The following is a 17,755-nucleotide window of genomic DNA, read 5'->3' on the forward strand; positions in this document are numbered from 1 at the left end:
TATTACAACTTGTTGTAAGCGCCTCCGGGCTTTGCCAAGTATGCCGACAATGAGCAACTGGGTAAAGAATCAATACCTCAGGTAGATGTGGCGAATATGCCCTGAATATAACCCTAACCCTATATGCCCTGAATATAACCCTAACCCCAAATTCCCTGAATATAACCCTAACCCCAAATAACCTGAATATGATCCTAACGCCATATGCCCTAAATATAACCCTAACCCTATATGCCCTGGACCTGTCCACAACCTTGACTGCAACAATACACTGTAATCATATGGAAACAGTTAGACAGGAATTCTAAGTCTCCTCTAAGTCCTCTATTTACTATGATGTGTAATTTCTAGTTGACATTAATGACCTAAAATGAATATACAGTATGTGTGAATCTAAAATGGGACACAATGTGCAATAGTCATTGGTTCAGGTCTACTTAAAAGGCAGTTCAGAGTTTAAATAGGTGCGCTGATCTTTGGGCATTAGAGCAGTGTACTAATCCGGTTTAATCTTGCTTTAACCAACATGGAAGCCTTGTGCAATGTAAGCACAGGACATTGGCTTACAACTTGACTTTGACTTTTCTGTCTTTGTTTACCTAGTCATGTCTCCCCTACAGCTCAGAGACAATAGATTAATATTTTTTCCCCAAAACAACTCATTATTCTGCTCTGATGATTTCTGGCGGTCATCCAGAGCTGGCCACTTTTCTCTCACTGTGGTTGTGCCCTCCCCCCCAGCCAGCATTTTAGAAAGACAAACACAACAGTATTTACCAAAGATTAAAATGAGGCTGTATAAAAACCCATTGAAGAGTTATAAATCCTTTGGAAATCTAAAATCATTTTCCAATGTTGAATCACAGAAAGAAGTTGTTCCAATGTATAATGCTCTATTTCCACTGTGGTCAGACTGACTGGACAGGCCCTAACCAGTTTGTTGGTACAAACTGGTACCACCAAAGATCATGAAATCATGGTTTACCAAAAGCACACAACTTTATGAAAACAAAAGACTGAATATCGGCCTATATCAAAAAGGGAGCATATTCCAGGAAAGGGCAATCTACACTGACATTTTCCTTATAATAGTATTTGTTGTTAGTAAAGCAGGAATATTGAACAATGGATCAAATGGATGGGAAATACTTGTTTAAATTTAAAAGTAATGCTGTGTACAGTTACAGTTAGGCTTGAAGTCAAACTAAAAGCCCGTCCCCGTCCAGAAGACATGTGATTGCTCGTTCATGAGGAGGCAGTGGGAGGGGATAGCTAATCTGCTAGCTTGCTAGAACATTGTTTCGTCAAGTAGGCTAACCTCTACACTGTGGCACTCTGCAGACTTTCAAAGGAAATAAATCGATTCTACTCACACTTTCGATGGACGCGTGATATCTCCTGAAATACATTGATGAAAGAGTCTTATGTGATTACACATTGAGTATTCGAAGAATTTGTCACATTTAAACGTGGGATTTTGGTTATCTTTCGGCGAGCGGAGGACAGCTTTTAGGAGGCTTCACAGAGGTTCTTCCTCCTGAAATGGACACAGGAATTGTCCCCGAAAAGAAAAGGTAGGGTGATTTTGTTGGTAGCTAGCCTGCTATCTAGCCTTGTGGACGTTATATCACGGTAGCTAACCTGATTATTTAATAATATTTGTATTTGTATTTATACTTTACAATCATTTGGCAGGCTGTTCGACATGCTGTTCTCTGCTAGCTAGCTCTTAGTCTCTTAGCTAAATACTATAATATTAGCCAACGCAGTTAGTCTAGCTATCTCTTACCACTGCTATACTGTAGTAGCATCGTTTTTCTTTTTTATTGTTCACATAGTGACGCGGTATTTAATTGATCTAGCCAGTAATGTGTAAAAAAGTATGATGGCCACGCGGTTATAATATTTTGTCCGGTATCATTGCATTGCGTTTGGTGTGTGACGTGGAGACTCTCGGCAATGTTGTTTACACTGACAGGTCTTAATGCAAGACGTTACTTTGTGTCGAAGGAAGATAGTTATGAATAGGAATTTGAAGGCGATTCGCATTTGTGTTTTTAACAGAACGGGGCCATTCACAAGCCTCAAGGGGTTAACTAATGGGAAACAAGTTTGGTGGGAAATCAGCACTTTTTTTATAATATATTTTTCTTCTATGAAGTTCGAAAATAACTGCATGTTTGCAAAATGTTGAATGCAGTAATGTCAGTGTATTTTTTGTAATGCTGAAATAACTTCCGAGTTCAGGAAAAGCCGAACTTAAATGGAATCGATGGATTCCAATGTAACCTTATCTTTATTTCAGACACATAGATCCATATAAGTCCATTAATATTTAACATCGTCTAGTTTATAGAGATGTTATCAACCATGTGTTGAAAAAGCTATACCAGTGCTTCTCAAAACTTTTCAAAGTACCATCTCCGATCAAACCTAACAGTAAATTTAACACCTACACAACACCAAGTCGCTTCTCACCGAAGCCACAGGAAATGTGTTCCCAGAGTCACAATGTAACTTTTGCTTGAAAATAAACACATTGATAAGTCATTTAGTTGCATTTCAGTTACGTGAACAAAGTATGTCTTCAGTTTAACTATTTCCCTCAAAAAGCATGAATATGACAAAGTGTCATCAATGTGCTACTCAACACACATACACCATAAGAACATTACAGCCCTGGCCCACACAAATGCACACTTCTACAACTATTTACATTGTTTTACAGGACTTTGTATGAAGGTGATTTCGTCAATTATCATCTGGATTTTCAAGTTAACTGGCCTCACTCAGACTTCACAATATACCATGTAATGATGTAGCAAGCTGTAGCTTACAGCTACATTAGGCAGTCAGTGGGTGACCTTGTCACTCACTACCTGATTTGTTTGTTGTTTACTTTACTCTTCTTGAGTACAAGTCTTTACTTGTGTTCTAGGTTGAGTATGCCATTTTGACTACTTTCAATAGTAGCATTTTAATGCAGAATTAATTCAAAATGTAACAATATGTTATATAATTGTTCATATAATAGAGAAAGTGATATGAAGTGTGTCTCCGCTCTGGATAAGAGCGTCTGCTAAATGACTAAATGTGTCACTTTTAGGTCAATGTTTTTTATACTGCTTGTTGTTCAAACAGTACATTACTGTTCACTGGGGCAATTTACTGACTGAAACGAGTTATGTAACACAGGAGGCTGGGTAATGTTTACTGTCTCAGAAAACACAGCAACAAAACCCACTGAAATACTTACAGGAGAAAGCAGGCTTACCTTAATTAGTAATTTAGTAATTCATTCAAGGAATGAGATTACACACAAATTATTTTTCTTAAGAATTCTTCTACTTAAGTTCACATATTGGCGTGGAGTGAATTTTAAAGAAAAATAATTTACATATATAATGAATTGCATGCATTTTGAGAACATGGGGGTTTGAGAACACAACCCCTGTGCTAGGCCTTCAAGCCAAAATGAAGAAATGTAAAATGCTAGTAGCAAGCTTTTCCCATGTTTTGTACCAGAGTGTATGTCCTCTGTTTGATGGCCTTTGGAGGACAGGGGTCAGTTTTGTTCTCTTTGAAATGACCTTGAAGGTAGAAAGAAATGTACAATCGACACATTTCACCTTGTAACTTTTACTGAAAGTGAAGAAAGTTGTTGGGAGACACGCAGCACTAGAACGGATGTAGGACTTTCCAGTCTGATGCAGCTGCTCTACGCAGACTCGACACTGTGAGACACTGAGTGAAGGTAGGAAATCACTTTAGTGATGAATGTAGAATTTAAATATAAAGTAGGAGGGGGGGGGGGGTGAGTCTCACTAACCTAATGACTAATCTCAGCATGCACGAGTGAGACTTTGGTTCATCCCTGATGTTCATCAGAGGGTTTGTAGAGGCTGGGTGGTTATATATGCCACTGGAGTGTTTTCAGGTTGGGAAGTGTGCTGTTGATGGTATTCAGAAGTGGTTACGTAAGGGTCATCAGACACCCTGGAGAGACCCTCGTTCATGTGGTCTGCTCAGCCTGACAGAAGATAGTGTAAATATTTGGGCACCACTAAGCCAGTGGCACTGGCTGTCTGTCATCGTGATAGAGTGACTATATGACTTAGTGGCTCTCTGTCTGTCAGGCTTTGGAGCTGTTAAATGTCTGTTGGTTTTGAGAATCGATCTTTTGTGCCTGATTTTTTTTCGAGAGGACATGTTTAGATGGCTTGTCCTTCCAACAGCAAAAGAGCCTTTGATAATTACATTGCTGGAGCGTAGGTAGGTCAGTACAGTACATCAAAGTTCATCGAATTAACATGAACCAAATGCAGTTTTCTAGTGAAGTTCCTTGGTGGGGCCAGGCTTTGTTGTAACTGTAGAACAGATCAATGGCAATGAGTTCAGTTGATTGTGTTTAGAAAGCTTACATAATGGCATCTTTGTTTTCATAGTGCACTGTTGTGCGATATAGAATGTCATACAGCTTCACTATCTTATGAGAAGTTAGTAGGGTTGTTGGTCCGGTAATGGCAAAATCACTGCTTCTTGTGCCACCTCCATATAAAAAATAATATCCACTAAAATACAAGTATCAGAATTAAAAGGCTTGAATTGGGCGATGAACACGCTGAATGTACGGGGTTGGATCCAAGTCTTTGTGTTGGATGAATGTTCCAATGAATGTGTCCTTTCAACCTTCTTTTCTTTGTACCAAAGGATTTTTGTATTTAGCAGTTCTAACTAATGATGCACCCAAATGAAAATTCTGGGACGAAACCAAAAATGTAGGATACACATGGCTGAAAACGGAAAAACATTTTTAGTTATATAGTTTATTATTTTTTTAGATAGGCCAAATTGTATTAATATATAACTTTTTAATCGGCACATACTCCCTGCTGAACCAGCGCTGCAGATTACAAATTAGATGACCAAAGGGTGTACAACAAGTTTAATTGTTGTTGGGTTAGCTAGAACCAGTTTTGAAAGTTTTAAGACTAATTAATAAAGAGCTATTGACATTTTAATAAAAATAATTAGTCACTTTGTTGATGTTCCTTAACGGCTGGTAGCGGACCTAAGGAAACTAATGTGGAGTATCTGTCGAATATCCAACCTAAAACTATTATAACTTCAGGTCTCTTGATAAAGGCTAGATCGAAGGAGAAATCTGAGCACTTTGGGGCAGCATATATTTTCGGCTTGTTTTCTCTTTCGTCCAAAACCATGAAAATGCCATTTGACGGACGACATATCGGTACATCCCAAATTTATAATCGGTACTTACCTTGGGGGGGCAATTGTCTTGTTACATGCCTTGGCTTATCTAATGACGACTGGATCGTGCTTGAGAATGGAGACAATTAGGTTTTCAATAAAAAACCTAGTGACCAGTGCTCTTAATTATGAAAGTGTTCCAGAAGGGGACTTGTACGTGTGTTCCGCCAATGCCTCTTCCCAGCAGACTGCTGGCTGGGAGCCTGGGCAGTAAATGTCAGAATGATTGGTGGAAAAGCTTGGCTGAGCACCAAGCAGGCAGGCAGACTGGAATCCCATCACAGGTCCAAGCCTCCCTTCTCCAGCCAATCACGTCAAGGGGGTTTACTGCACTTCATCTGGTCGGCAGCCAATAAGAGCAAAGACCCAGGCTATTTATGTTAATGAGTTTGATGTGGCAGGGCGGTTGGCTCCTTGTGTGTTCCAGTCAGACCTCCTCCCCCGTGCAGTCCTGCTCAGTCTTCCCTCGGCAGAGCGCTATAGACCAGACTACAGACACGGCGGGGCAGGATGCTGGTGTGTGTCTCTGGGTCTGAAGACCAGCTCTGGGACCAGACCCCGTCTGACCGACCTCCTGTCTCCTGCAGGGTGAGCTCCGAGCGCAGGAAGGAGAAGTCTCGCGACGCGGCGCGATGCCGCCGGGGGAAGGAGTCGGAGGTGTTCTACGAGCTGGCCCAGGAGCTGCCCCTGCCTCACAGCGTCAGCTCCAATCTGGACAAGGCCTCCATCATGAGGCTCACCATCAGCTACCTGCGCATGAGGAAGATGCTCAACACAGGTCAGTAGCCTGGGACAGGGGGGGCAGGGGGAAGTAGCCTGGGACGGGGGGGGGGGGGGTAGCCTGGGGCAGTGGGGGTAGCCTGGGGCAGGGGGAAGTAGCCTGGGACAGGGGGGGGTAGCCTGGGACAGGGGGGGGGTAGCCTGGGACAGGGGGGAGTAGCCTGGGACAGGGGGGGGGGTAGCCTGGGACAGGGGGGAGTAGCCTGGGACAGGGGGGGGGGAGTAGCCTGGGACAGGGGGGGGAGTAGCCTGGGACAGGGGGGAGTAGCCTGGGACAGGGGGGAGTAGCCTGGGACAGGGGGGGGTAGCCTGGGACAGGGGGGAGTAGCCTGGGACAGGGGGGGGTAGCCTGGGGCAGGGGGGAGTAGCCTGGGACAGGGGGGGTAGCCTGGGGCAGGGGGAAGTAGCCTGGGACAGGGGGGGGAGTAGCCTGGGACGGGGGGGGGGGGGGGGAGTAGCCTGGGACGGGGGGACAGGGACAGTGTGAGGTGGTGGGGAGATGGAGTGGAGGGTGTGCTGTGGTGGTTGTGGTGTGTGTTGGACACATTGGGCCAGCAGCTCCGACAGATCTATAACTAAACGTGGAGGCTAGAGAATATGGATCTCTTGCCTGTGGCTATACTCTTGTTTGTGTCGCAGTGCCCTGCCCAACATGTATGTGCTTAAAGCTGCACGGTGAATTGCAATCCTCTGCTCTAGATTTCTAGCATGAACATTTAAAAACAAATCTTCTATTGTCTGGTTTTCCATTCCTTTGGCTCCTTTACCCCTCCACTCCCCTCCATCCTCACCTCCTTCCTCACCTCTACCCCCGTCCTTCCTCACATATACCCCCCTCCTTCCTCACCTCTACCCCCCTCCTTCCTCACCTCCACCAACCTCCCTCCCTCCCCTCCACAGTCGAACCGGCTGAAGTGGAGGAGTCAGAGCTGGACTGCCAGCTGAACGGCTCCTACCTGAAGGCTCTGGACGGCTTCCTCATGGTGCTGTCGGACGACGGAGACATGATCTATCTCTCCGACAGTGTCAACAGGTGCCTGGGCCTGGCACAGGTACTGTACTGCCCTCCACCGTGAGTCTGAGTAGCCGAGCTTGGGGGAGAGAACCGCTCCACGACAGGCCATACGCCGACACTCACCGGCCCAGAGAGAGAGGCTCATGCTGGGGGTGCGTGGTGGTCACTGTGGTCTCCTTCTCTGGTCTGTTGCAGTTTGACGTGACGGGACACAGTGTGTTTGACTACACACACCCATGTGACCAGGAGGAGCTGAGGGAAATGCTGGTTCATCGAACAGGTGACGGAAACACGCAACGGAAAACTAGAACCCATCCCTAACGTTCCACATAAGCACTGCCGGGAACCAAACTGTTTACATTTTTAGTGCTGCCAGAATCAGTCAAGCTTGTAGTGTTTTCTGTCTTAGTCTTTGCTCTGCATAACTGGTACTGCCACTTAAGCAGGACTCAACAAAGTCAGGTCTCAACAAGGCGCTACATATTTTAGAAACCCCCTCTCTATCTCTCTCTCACCTTATCTCAGCTCCTCCTCATTCTGTCCTCTTCCCTCCACAGCATCTTCTAAAAAGTCCAAGGAACAAACCACTGAGCGCAGCTTTTTCCTGCGCATGAAATGCACCCTCACCAGCAGGGGGCGCACTGTCAATGTCAAATCGGCAACATGGAAGGTGAGTTTAAATACTGCCCCGAAAACCCCAAAACACACAATTATTAACTAAAGAGTAAAACACTCATGAACATTCTGACCAGGAGCAGAATCAGAGTAGCAGTTTTCTTACTAAAGACCTTTGTGGAATTGGATCGTATCCTGTGGCTCAAACTGGCTTTGTGAAAACGTTTACATGCTGACGCTACGTCGTACTTAGAGAGCTGTGTTCCCCCCCGCCGGTCCTCTCTCCTCCAGGTGCTCCACTGCTCAGGCCACGTGAAGCTGTACGAGACCCCAGCGGAGCAGGGCTCGTGTGGGCACAAGGAGCCCCCTGTGCCCTTCCTGGTGCTCATCTGCGACCCCATCCCCCACCCCTCCAACATCGAGGTCCCACTGGACACCAAGACCTTCCTGAGCCGCCACACTCTCGACATGAAGTTCACCTACTGTGACGAGAGGTAACACTAACCCAACCCCCATATGCTTCAATTAGTTTGTTTAAAAATACCTTTTTACGAGTCTCCTTTTAGATGCCGGGTTGTGTGTGTTGCTTCCACTGTAGTAAGGAAATGATGCAAACGTATGCAAATAATGAATGGTACAAAGGTGATATTCAACTCCCAGAATATTGCACCCGAGAGCCACCTAGTGGTCACTCTGGGGAACAGCAGGTGACTAACGTCAAGCTGCCATTTTACGCAATCTGTTGTCTGCCCTCCAGGATCACAGAGCTGATGGGCTACGATCCCGAGGACCTGTTAAACCGCTCAGTGTACGAATACTATCACGCCCTGGACTCAGACCATCTCACCAAGACCCACCACAACTGTAAGCCTGTCCTACTGCACCCTAACACCAACACAGGCCCCTTTAATAACATTCTAGGTTTCAGGACGACCATTGAGGTAGGAAGTCTGACAGCTCTCTGCTCTGCCTCCAGTGTTTGCTAAGGGCCAGGTCATCACAGGCCAGTATCGCATGCTGGCCAAGAAAGGAGGCTTTGTGTGGGTGGAGACACAGGCCACAGTCATCTACAGCAGCAAGAACTCCCAGCCACAGTGTGTGGTCTGTGTCAACTTTGTTCTCAGGTACAGTCAGGGATCACAGCCTGGGTTTTCATGCTTACAGTAGGACCAGCGGACATCCTGCACAAATCCGAGATTTTTTTTTAAAGAGACTTGCTACTTTATAGCAGCCTAGGATACATTGCTAATAGATGCAAACAAATTAAAATAATGATAATGTACAAAAAACATTTTACAACCATGTTTTATTTTTCATAGAGTTTAGCCGGTACCGTGTGGTGGAAAAGCGTCTGAGATGAAAATGATTACCTGTGCGTGGGAACAGAGTGTGTGTAAGAGCTGGTCTGGGTGCTGATGTGCCTTTATCACCCGCAGTGGCATCCAAGAGGAGCAGCTGATTTTGTCTTTGGAGCAGACAGGCGCCGTCAGGCCTGTGAAGCAGGAGCTCGTTCAGGAGAAGGAGGTGGAGGAGGAGGAGGAGACAGCTGTCGAGGAGGAGGAGGAGGAGGTGGTGGTGGAGGAGGAGGAGGAGGAAGAGAGCAGCAGCCAGACAGATGTGTCTCTGGAGGAGCCCAAAAGCCCTGAGCTGGACGTGATCAAGATGTTCACCCAGACTGTGGAGCCCTCGTCCCTGACCAGCCTGTACGACAGGCTGAAGGGGAAGCCTGAGGCCCTGACCCAGCTGGCCCCGGCTGCTGGAGATGCCATCATCCACCTGGACTTCAGCTGCCCCGGTCAGTACTGCACACTCACACACCCCATCCTCACCAGGGGAAGTCAAACATAGGGACAGCTCAGTTGTTAGAGCATTTGGCTTCAGGGTTAAGAGGTTGCAGGTTTGAATACCCCACCTGTATGTCGCTTTGGGATAAAGGCATCTGCTAAATCAATTTGTAAAAAAAACTATAAACATCTGTTTCTCTGTTCATTGATATCCTAGCTGGTCCTAACTCACCCCTGGTTCTGACCCCTTCCTTACTGCCCTGCAAACTCAGACATCCATCTGCAGGAGGTTCCCCTCTACAACGATGTGATGCTGCCCTCCACCAGTGAGAAGCTGGCCCTGTCCCCTCTGCGCCCCAGCGAGCCCCTCTCTCCCCCCTCCTTAGTGGTCCCCAGGCAGGAGGACTTCCCCTTCCCAGTGTCCTCTGCTCCAGAGACCTCCAGCTCGCCAGGCAGCAACAGCTTGGAACGCAGCCCCGCAGAGGTGAGAAGGACGGTGCTTTCAGAATGATCTGGAAACGGTGGTTCTTCCCTGGATCTTCTCGGCCCCGCAGGTCTGACGTGTGGTTCTTCTCCCCAGCCCGACAGCCCGCTGGACTTCTGCTTCTCCATGGACTCCGATATCAACTCTGCGTTTAAGCTCGACCTGGTGGGGAAGCTGTTCGCCATCGACACGGAGCCCAAGACTCCTTTTACCGCGCAGGTAAATATTCAGATGAACGCACGCCCACAAGCCCCTGACGGAGAGAGGAAAGTCAGTCTGACCTTTTGGATGTTCCTCTCCTTCGCCAGGCCATGGATGACCTGGATCTGGAGATGCTGGCCCCCTACATCCCCATGGATGATGACTTCCAGCTGCGCACCCTGTCCCCAGATGAGCCCCTGTCCTGCAGCCCCTCCCAGCATCTGGAGGGTTCCCCTCTGAGCCTGGCTCACGAGGTCAGCTACCCCGGCTCTCCCTTCAGCGCTCCCAGTCGCACCGCCTCCCCTGCACCCCCCTTACCCCCACCCCCAGAGACAACAGAACATCTTCATCTTGTCACCAAAACCCAGAGGTAAGACTTTGTCTTCACACACACACACACACGCGTTCAGTATTTTAATGCTTCCATTACGTGTTTACAGCAGGGGCGTAGGTTTTATTATATTTAAACTTTTTGAAAACGGCAAATCTGTCCCCATCACTTTTTATTAAAAAAAATACATTTAACGGCCGCATCCTCAGTTATTAAGAAAAGCTATCTCACCCACATATAAACAAACAAACCTATGCCCCAGGTTCACAGTGTGTCTAACCCCCTTCTCCCTCCCTGGTTCCAGGGCCCCCCAGTTGGACAGTGAGATCTCCCTGAGAACTCTGGCCACCCACAACGCACAGCGGAAGAGGAAGCTGGACACCGTGACCTCCCTCTCCCAGATGATGGGGCTGGTAAGTACGGCTGATCTTCAGAGAAACGTCGGCAGCACCTCACCATGGCTCACACATGATCAGGGCTGACGTGAGCTAACTGTTTCCCCCAGGGCATGGTGCTCCCGGGCCCGGCTGAGCAGGGGAAGAAGCCCAAGGTGTCTGAAACGTGCAGGCCAGAGACGCTGTCCCACAGGACCATACTGCTCCTGCCGACAGGTGGCGTACAGCAGAGGACAGGGGAGGGATCAGCTTAGTGGGTAGAGCATTTGACCGCAGATCAAGAAGGTCACAGGTTTAAATCCTCCTGTACGTTGCTTTGGATAAAAGCATCTGTTAAAGGAATTCGTTATTTTTATAATTTGTATTATTATTATTATTGTCAGCTTTTAAAAAGTTTTGTTTTTAGTTCGCTTTAAAAAAAGGGGGGAAAAAGCTAGACATTCTGTGTGCTCGGTCAGGTTTCGAACCCCTCTCTCTCTCCCAGACCTTGCCAGCCGTCTGCTTGGCAGCTCATCCGAGGGCAGCGCCTCCCCCCTAACCCTCCCCCAGCTCACCCGCGACGACTGCGAGGTCAACGCCCCTGTTCTGGACCGCCAGCACCTGCTCCAGGGGGAGGAGCTGCTGCGAGCTCTGGACCAAGTCATCTGAGACGCTTCGCCTGCCCACTGCTAGACTAGACCGGACACTACAACCCCCCCTGTACTCACCCCTCTCTGAACACCCAACCCCCCTGTACTCACCCCTCTCAGAACACCCAACCCCCCTGTACTCACCCCTCTTAGAACACCCAACCCCCCTGTACTCACCCCTCTCTGAACACCCAACCCCCCTGTACTCACCCCTCTCTGAACACCCAACCCCCCCCGTACTCACCCCTCTTAGAACACCCAACCCCCCTGTACTCACCCCTCTCTGAACACCCAACCCCCCTGTACTCACCCCTCTCTGAACACCCAACCCCCCCCGTACTCACCCCTCTTAGAACACCCAACCCCCCCCGTACTCACCCCTCTTAGAACACCCAACCCCCCCCGTACTCACCCCTCTCTGAACACCCAACCCCCCCCGTACTCACCCCTCTTAGAACACCCAACCCCCCTGTACTCACCCCTCTTAGAACACCCAACCCCCCCCCGTACTCACCCCTCTCAGAACACCCAACCCCCCTGTACTCACCCCTCTTAGAACACCCAACCCCCCTGTACTCACCCCTCTCTGAACACCCAACCCCCCTGTACTCACCCCTCTCTGAACACCCAACCCCCCCCGTACTCACCCCTCTTAGAACACCCAACCCCCCCCCTGTACTCACCCCTCTTAGAACACCCAACCCCCCTGTACTCACCCCTCTTAGAACACCCAACCCCCCTGTACTCACCCCTCTTAGAACACCCAACCCCCCCCGTACTCACCCCTCTCAGAACACCCTTCCCCTCCACCCCAACCTCACCACCCCTTTATTTATATCTCGTCTGTTTTGATCTGTTAAGTTTGTCTGCCGTCTGTGCACACCTTGCTGTGGCCTCCTCTGGTCCTCCACCCTGAGGAACACCAGAGATGAGTCTGAAGCTGGTGTGGTTCTCCACCCTGAGGAACACCAGAGATGAGTCTGAAGCTGGTGTGGTTCTCCACCCTGAGGAACACCAGAGATGAGTCTGAAGCTGGTGTGGTCCTCCACCCTGAGGAACACCAGAGATGAGTCTGAAGCTGGTGTGGGAGGCCCAGCGGTGTTGGCCCCCCTGTTTCTCTGTGGGGGGCTTCCCAGACGGCACACAGAGCAGCCCCTCGAAGGAGGACGCCTGTTCAGGTGTTCTTCTGAGAATATGGCGCTACTGCCAGCAGTGTATTGTAAGCTTCAGTCGCACAATGTATATTTTCTTAATAAGAATAAATATTACCAGCAATATATATATATGAAGCCTTTTTAAAGTCGTCTAAATGGGATTTTAACCGTTTTAGTTTTCTTCTCCTCCTTGGTTATAGTACATCTCCTAAAGTCTGTAGTTCTGAATTTGTAATTCATTGCTTAAACGTACAGTTTGAATGTTAATCTCATATAATGGTTCCCAGTCTTTGAGATTAATGCATTTAATGTGTAGCTGTCAGTATCACTTAATTGCATTGTCAGTATGTCACTTTATTACATTATTCTACCTGTGTGTTACTGTGTGGAGACCAGGTGATTGGCTTTTAAGACACTTTCAGTGGACTATTACACTCTAAATTCAATAGACGCGAGAGAGTAAAAGATTCTAGATGCAATTTGTTATGTTTCTTATCAAGGAAGATTGGACACTTAATTTGATCAAACAACCGAACCGTTTTGTCACTTTGTTACCGAATCAGGCACTCCAATTCAAGTGAAGAGTAATTCATAAAGATTGATTACTTTATTATGTCATAGTATGTACATGTGTGAGTAGCTCAAGAAAACCTATGTTCTCGGTTTTAGTAAGTTGTATGTTATTGGTCTGTGTACTTCAGTGTTGGGTTTCTTACGTGCATCTTGTTGCTCTCTAACAATAAATTGCTGTAATAAAAATGTGCCATGTAGTTCATTCAGTTTCAAGTCGACTAAATGTAAATGAAATCGGCTGCTTTATTATTTTTGGAAAATAATAATTATTTCTTCATAGACGTTACATTATTCATGTAAACCTCCTCAATCTTGCAACGCCTACATACAGTTAACGCGTAAGCATGCTGCAGCAAAACTACATGACTGCTTGTTGCGAGACAACTAAAAGAAGTAATCAACACAAAAGCATACACACAGGAAGAAGGTAAGAAACACCTACTGAATGCAAACGAATACTTCCTTTGTGGTTTGAACTTTACAAGTTTGTCCGAAAGCCCGTCCTGTAGTCGCGATGACGTTCGATGATAAAGCTAAGCTAGCTGGCTAGCTAAATGTAAACGTGTGCTGGCGTTGGTATTAAGCATAACTAGAACGTTTCTTGAATACCAATTCGTAAATTATTATCTATATAAACTACATAATCTATAGGAATGGAGGCAGCAAGGTATTACAAAGAGCAGGTAAATGCGGACATTGAAGACATTCTGAGTCGCTTTCAGCAAACGGAGTCGGTGCGATATGAGCAGTTCTCGGCGATATGGAAAGAGATGAAATTCTCATCTATATTTTAGTAAGATTTTTGTTATCAATATTGGTAATTTGTCGCTGAATGTATTACACGTGCTTACTGGTTGTCATACATACGTGTTCCCTCCTTTTCTCATCCTTTTGTTACAGTGGCAGATTGGAAGTTAATGAGACGAGAAGTTTTAGTCGCGTAATACTGTCCACAGCCTTCAGCTACCTGCTTCCACCGTACACCTTTCAGATAAGAGTTGGGGGACTTTACCTGCTCTACGGGTTGTTCAACTCCCAACTGATTACTCCGAGAGAAAAGGTTGAATACTATCGGATATAGATATATTTTGCTTTCTAGAATCTATTCTGTAGGCTGCTCGCTGCACATGAGTGTAATATTCTAATTTAAATTCCCTGCCCTGCTGCCAAAAGTTTGGTCAATTCTAATCCAGGTCATGGTTTGTGGTTGTCTGCAGATAAGGCTCGCACTGAAAGATTGGGAAGACATAAAGAAGTTTGAACAGGATGCAATCAATGCTCAGCACTTTGATGTTGTGTACATCTACAGGAAGCTCCTTGCAGAGAAAGCTTTCCACTTCACTGCCACTCCCGTGCCAGTAAGATATAACCTCCTACTGTTCCTATCACTTAGTCGACTGGTAACATCAAAATAGGAATGATTGTACTGAACATGTCAGCAGCGGAACCATTTCAGTTTCGGCGTCGTACTTCCTGATTCAGAGACTCTGCTTGTGTGTTGCCCCCTGCAGCTGTGTTTCCAGGTGAAGAAGAAAACCAAACGGCAGGAGCTTTGTGAGGAATTCATGGACCGAGCGATGCGTCCTCAGGAACTGGTCAGCATGGATATGCTGGAGGTGAGTGGGGGTAGGGTCTGGCTGTTTTAGTGGCTTATTGATTGTGTGGACAGTTTTTTTTTAAGGGTGACCTTTGTAAACACCTCTGCTGATACAACACGGAACTTAGTTAGTTGTGTAGGTAGTGGTTTTGCTGTTTGCCTAGTACCTAGCAGTGTGTGATATCATGCTGTGATGTCGTTTTGCGTCCTTCAGGAGGTGTCCAACGTGCACCAACACTATGAGCAGTTAAAGACGGCTATCTCATCCACACCTGGACAGCCAGACCCCGAACTGCGTCTGGTTAACAAAGACCTGGTTCCACATCTTCGCAACGCAGTGGTGGAGTACTACCAGTGGCAGAGTAAAAGGGTCAGAGCACTATACATGGGCAGTACCTGGACAGGTGTGTTTTTGTGTGTGAGAGGAACATGTTTTGATCCTTTTATGCCATTGTGTGACTAGGGATCTCAAGACAGAGATGATCAAGTTTACGAGGATGGCGCTGAGGGGCCTTCAGAGCAGCAAGAGGTGATTTTAGGCCACAACAAGCTCGATGAGCCAACTCGGATCATTTTATTGGTTCCGCTTGTATCAACACATTTCGGCAGCTGATGCACTGTTTTCATTCCCGTTCTCGTTGTTTCCCCGTCTCAGTGTTCTAGGAGGGCTTTGCTTTTAGCATCTATCAAGTCTAAGTCATACGGACAGCAGGTGGAGGTGAGTCTTCGGATCAAATTTTTTTTTTAATAAGACTTGAGGTCCAGTTCCCAGCATGACACTAAAACAGGTAGTAATCGTGACTACTTTTTACTTAAGTATATGTCAGAGCCCATACTACTTTACTTTAACTTGAATGAAAAAGTGCTGTTTTTTTAAACATGAGTATCTGTACTTCTACTTGAGTGAAAGATGTGTGTACTCTTGCCCTCTCTGCTGAGTGGTTTGTAACGCGAGTAGGTTGACGTCCGTGTACGAGGTCTCACTACTTCCTGCTTCTCAGGCCTCCAAGTCTCGGAGACATCGTCAGGTGGAGACGGTGACGAACGCCAGGGAGACAGAGCCGAGGGTGAAAAGCAGGAAGACCTTCTCATGGAAGGAAAAGGAATTCAAAAGAAGGATTAGAACACTGAAACAGAAGACCTGTAACTCCCTGAAACTCACAGGTAAGGTCCAACAGCTTCCCCCTTCCTTTCCCCCTGTAGACTTGTCACCGGACTGGTTTAGTTTCCATGAAATATCACTGATGAACATCTTTCCAATAGACGAACATAAGGATGATCAATTGAATCTCACCCAACCATGGTGCCTGACCGAAGCAGAAGCCAAAATTATTATAGGTAAGAAACATTGTTCAAGGGGTGAATGTAGACGACCACTTACACTACATATCCCATATCTAGGGAGTCAGGTGGCTGAGCGGTTAGGGAATCGGGCTAGTAATCTGAAGGTTGCCAGTTTGATTCCCGGCCATGCCAAATGACGTGTCCTTGGGCAGGGCACGTCACCCTACTTGCCTCGGGGGGAATGTCCCTGTACTTACTGTAAGTCGCTCTGGATAAGAGCGTCTGCTAAATGACTAAATGTAAATATATCTGGTCAGGTGTTGAATGGATCAGTTGTTACGGTAGATGTATTATTCTCTGACATACTTATCAATGTTCCCTCTGACTGTTCCTTGCAGCCACGAAAAATAGAAATCGATTCCGATGGTGAAGTCGGAGAAGAGAGATAACAGCTTGCTTGTTTTGGTTTGCCTGAAGATCATCTTTTGGCAGCTCTTTCACAGGACTCTGCTAGAAGTCATTGTTTTCAGCTAGCCATATTCACCTAATTGGATATGTGCCCATTGCAGAGTATGTATTTTTTATTTATTTTTTTGATCTTTAAATCGTAGCACCTGGCAAGCATGTTGAGGGTTTCCACGCCGGGTGTTGTACTTAACTAAGTGAATCTTTGAGAACATATCTGAAAGATTTGACATGCATATAACTGGGAATCATTGTGTCATGCACTAACTGGTACTTATGTTCATTGTTGAGAAAGATGTTCGGTAATGTCATATTTTCATTGTTCAGTTTTGTAATAATATTTAAAAACCATCAGACTAAACATCTTTATTTTGCAATAAGTATGTTTTGACATCCATTCTTTATAAAAAATCATTTTGATGATCAGTTACTGTAGGGATCTATCATACTAGTAAACATGCAAAAACAATTACCTACATCTCAGTCAAATGTTTGGAAGTAGACCTTCAAGGGCAGTATCACTTGTCAGCTGATCAGATAAAGTCACAAGGAAAGGATATTTGCACATACTTAACTGAATCTGGTTTGGAGGCATAATATAGGCCTACTGGTTTAGTGTTTCATCAGATATTTTATCGTTCATCTATGCTCTCATTTTTACTATGCTTTTATCCTCCCTTTTGTTTGATGTCAGCCAAATCCCCAGTGTTGCCATATCAATCTAAGGAAGTCATCATCTTATGTCGCCTCGACTGTGACATTCTCCATGACCCGCTGGTTTTTCAGTCATTAAAGGACACTATGAATAGCAGAAAGCAGTTTCTGGAAATGAGTTACTTCTCACTGTCTAAAATAATTGTTTACATCTGAATAATAAAAATTGGTTTCCTTTACGTTAAACTTTGTGTAGTTAACTAGAATTGATCTTCACTCAAGACTTGTACCACTGACTCCAAAGCCGTCAGCAAACTGGAGTCTGTAAACGTATATGGAACTGGGAGAGGCGGCTGTGAAGGCGAGGCAAGAAGGGCGCCAAGTTATCAAGAACTACTGAAGAAGGCTATAGCTCTTTAACAATTAACAAAGATATCATTATAGTTACTTCTAAGAGCGGTAAGTGTCACATTTATCGTTTTCTAATGCAATCCTCTTGAGGTCTCCCTAGCCCGCTTTTGTA

General features: G+C 46.2%; 2 protein-coding genes across 2 annotated transcripts; both read left to right on the plus strand.

Annotated features, from left to right (window-relative positions):
* Positions 1-1,312: 1,312 nt before the first annotated feature.
* Positions 1,313-11,862, plus strand: hif1aa (hypoxia inducible factor 1 subunit alpha a). Its single transcript, XM_067243006.1, has 15 exons — positions 1,313-1,574; positions 5,859-6,049; positions 6,952-7,103; positions 7,262-7,346; positions 7,624-7,736; positions 7,973-8,175; positions 8,439-8,545; positions 8,658-8,805; positions 9,118-9,476; positions 9,738-9,949; positions 10,046-10,168; positions 10,258-10,520; positions 10,786-10,894; positions 10,987-11,092; positions 11,361-11,862. Exons 1-15 carry the CDS (start codon positions 1,543-1,545, stop codon positions 11,522-11,524), a joined length of 2,367 nt encoding a protein of 788 aa, XP_067099107.1. The 5' UTR covers positions 1,313-1,542; the 3' UTR covers positions 11,525-11,862.
* A 1,934-nt stretch (positions 11,863-13,796) lies between these two features.
* On the plus strand, positions 13,797-17,478 carry snapc1b (small nuclear RNA activating complex, polypeptide 1b). Its single transcript, XM_067243007.1, has 10 exons — positions 13,797-14,025; positions 14,133-14,292; positions 14,450-14,590; positions 14,744-14,848; positions 15,044-15,199; positions 15,293-15,358; positions 15,485-15,547; positions 15,831-15,993; positions 16,093-16,167; positions 16,512-17,478. The coding sequence occupies exons 1-10, from the start codon at positions 13,886-13,888 to the stop codon at positions 16,541-16,543; spliced, it is 1,101 nt and encodes a 366-aa protein (XP_067099108.1). The 5' UTR covers positions 13,797-13,885; the 3' UTR covers positions 16,544-17,478.
* The last annotated feature ends 277 nt before the right edge of the window (positions 17,479-17,755 follow it).

Source organism: Osmerus mordax, chromosome 9 (assembly GCF_038355195.1).
Source record: "Osmerus mordax isolate fOsmMor3 chromosome 9, fOsmMor3.pri, whole genome shotgun sequence".
Lineage (NCBI taxonomy): Eukaryota > Metazoa > Chordata > Actinopteri > Osmeriformes > Osmeridae > Osmerus > Osmerus mordax.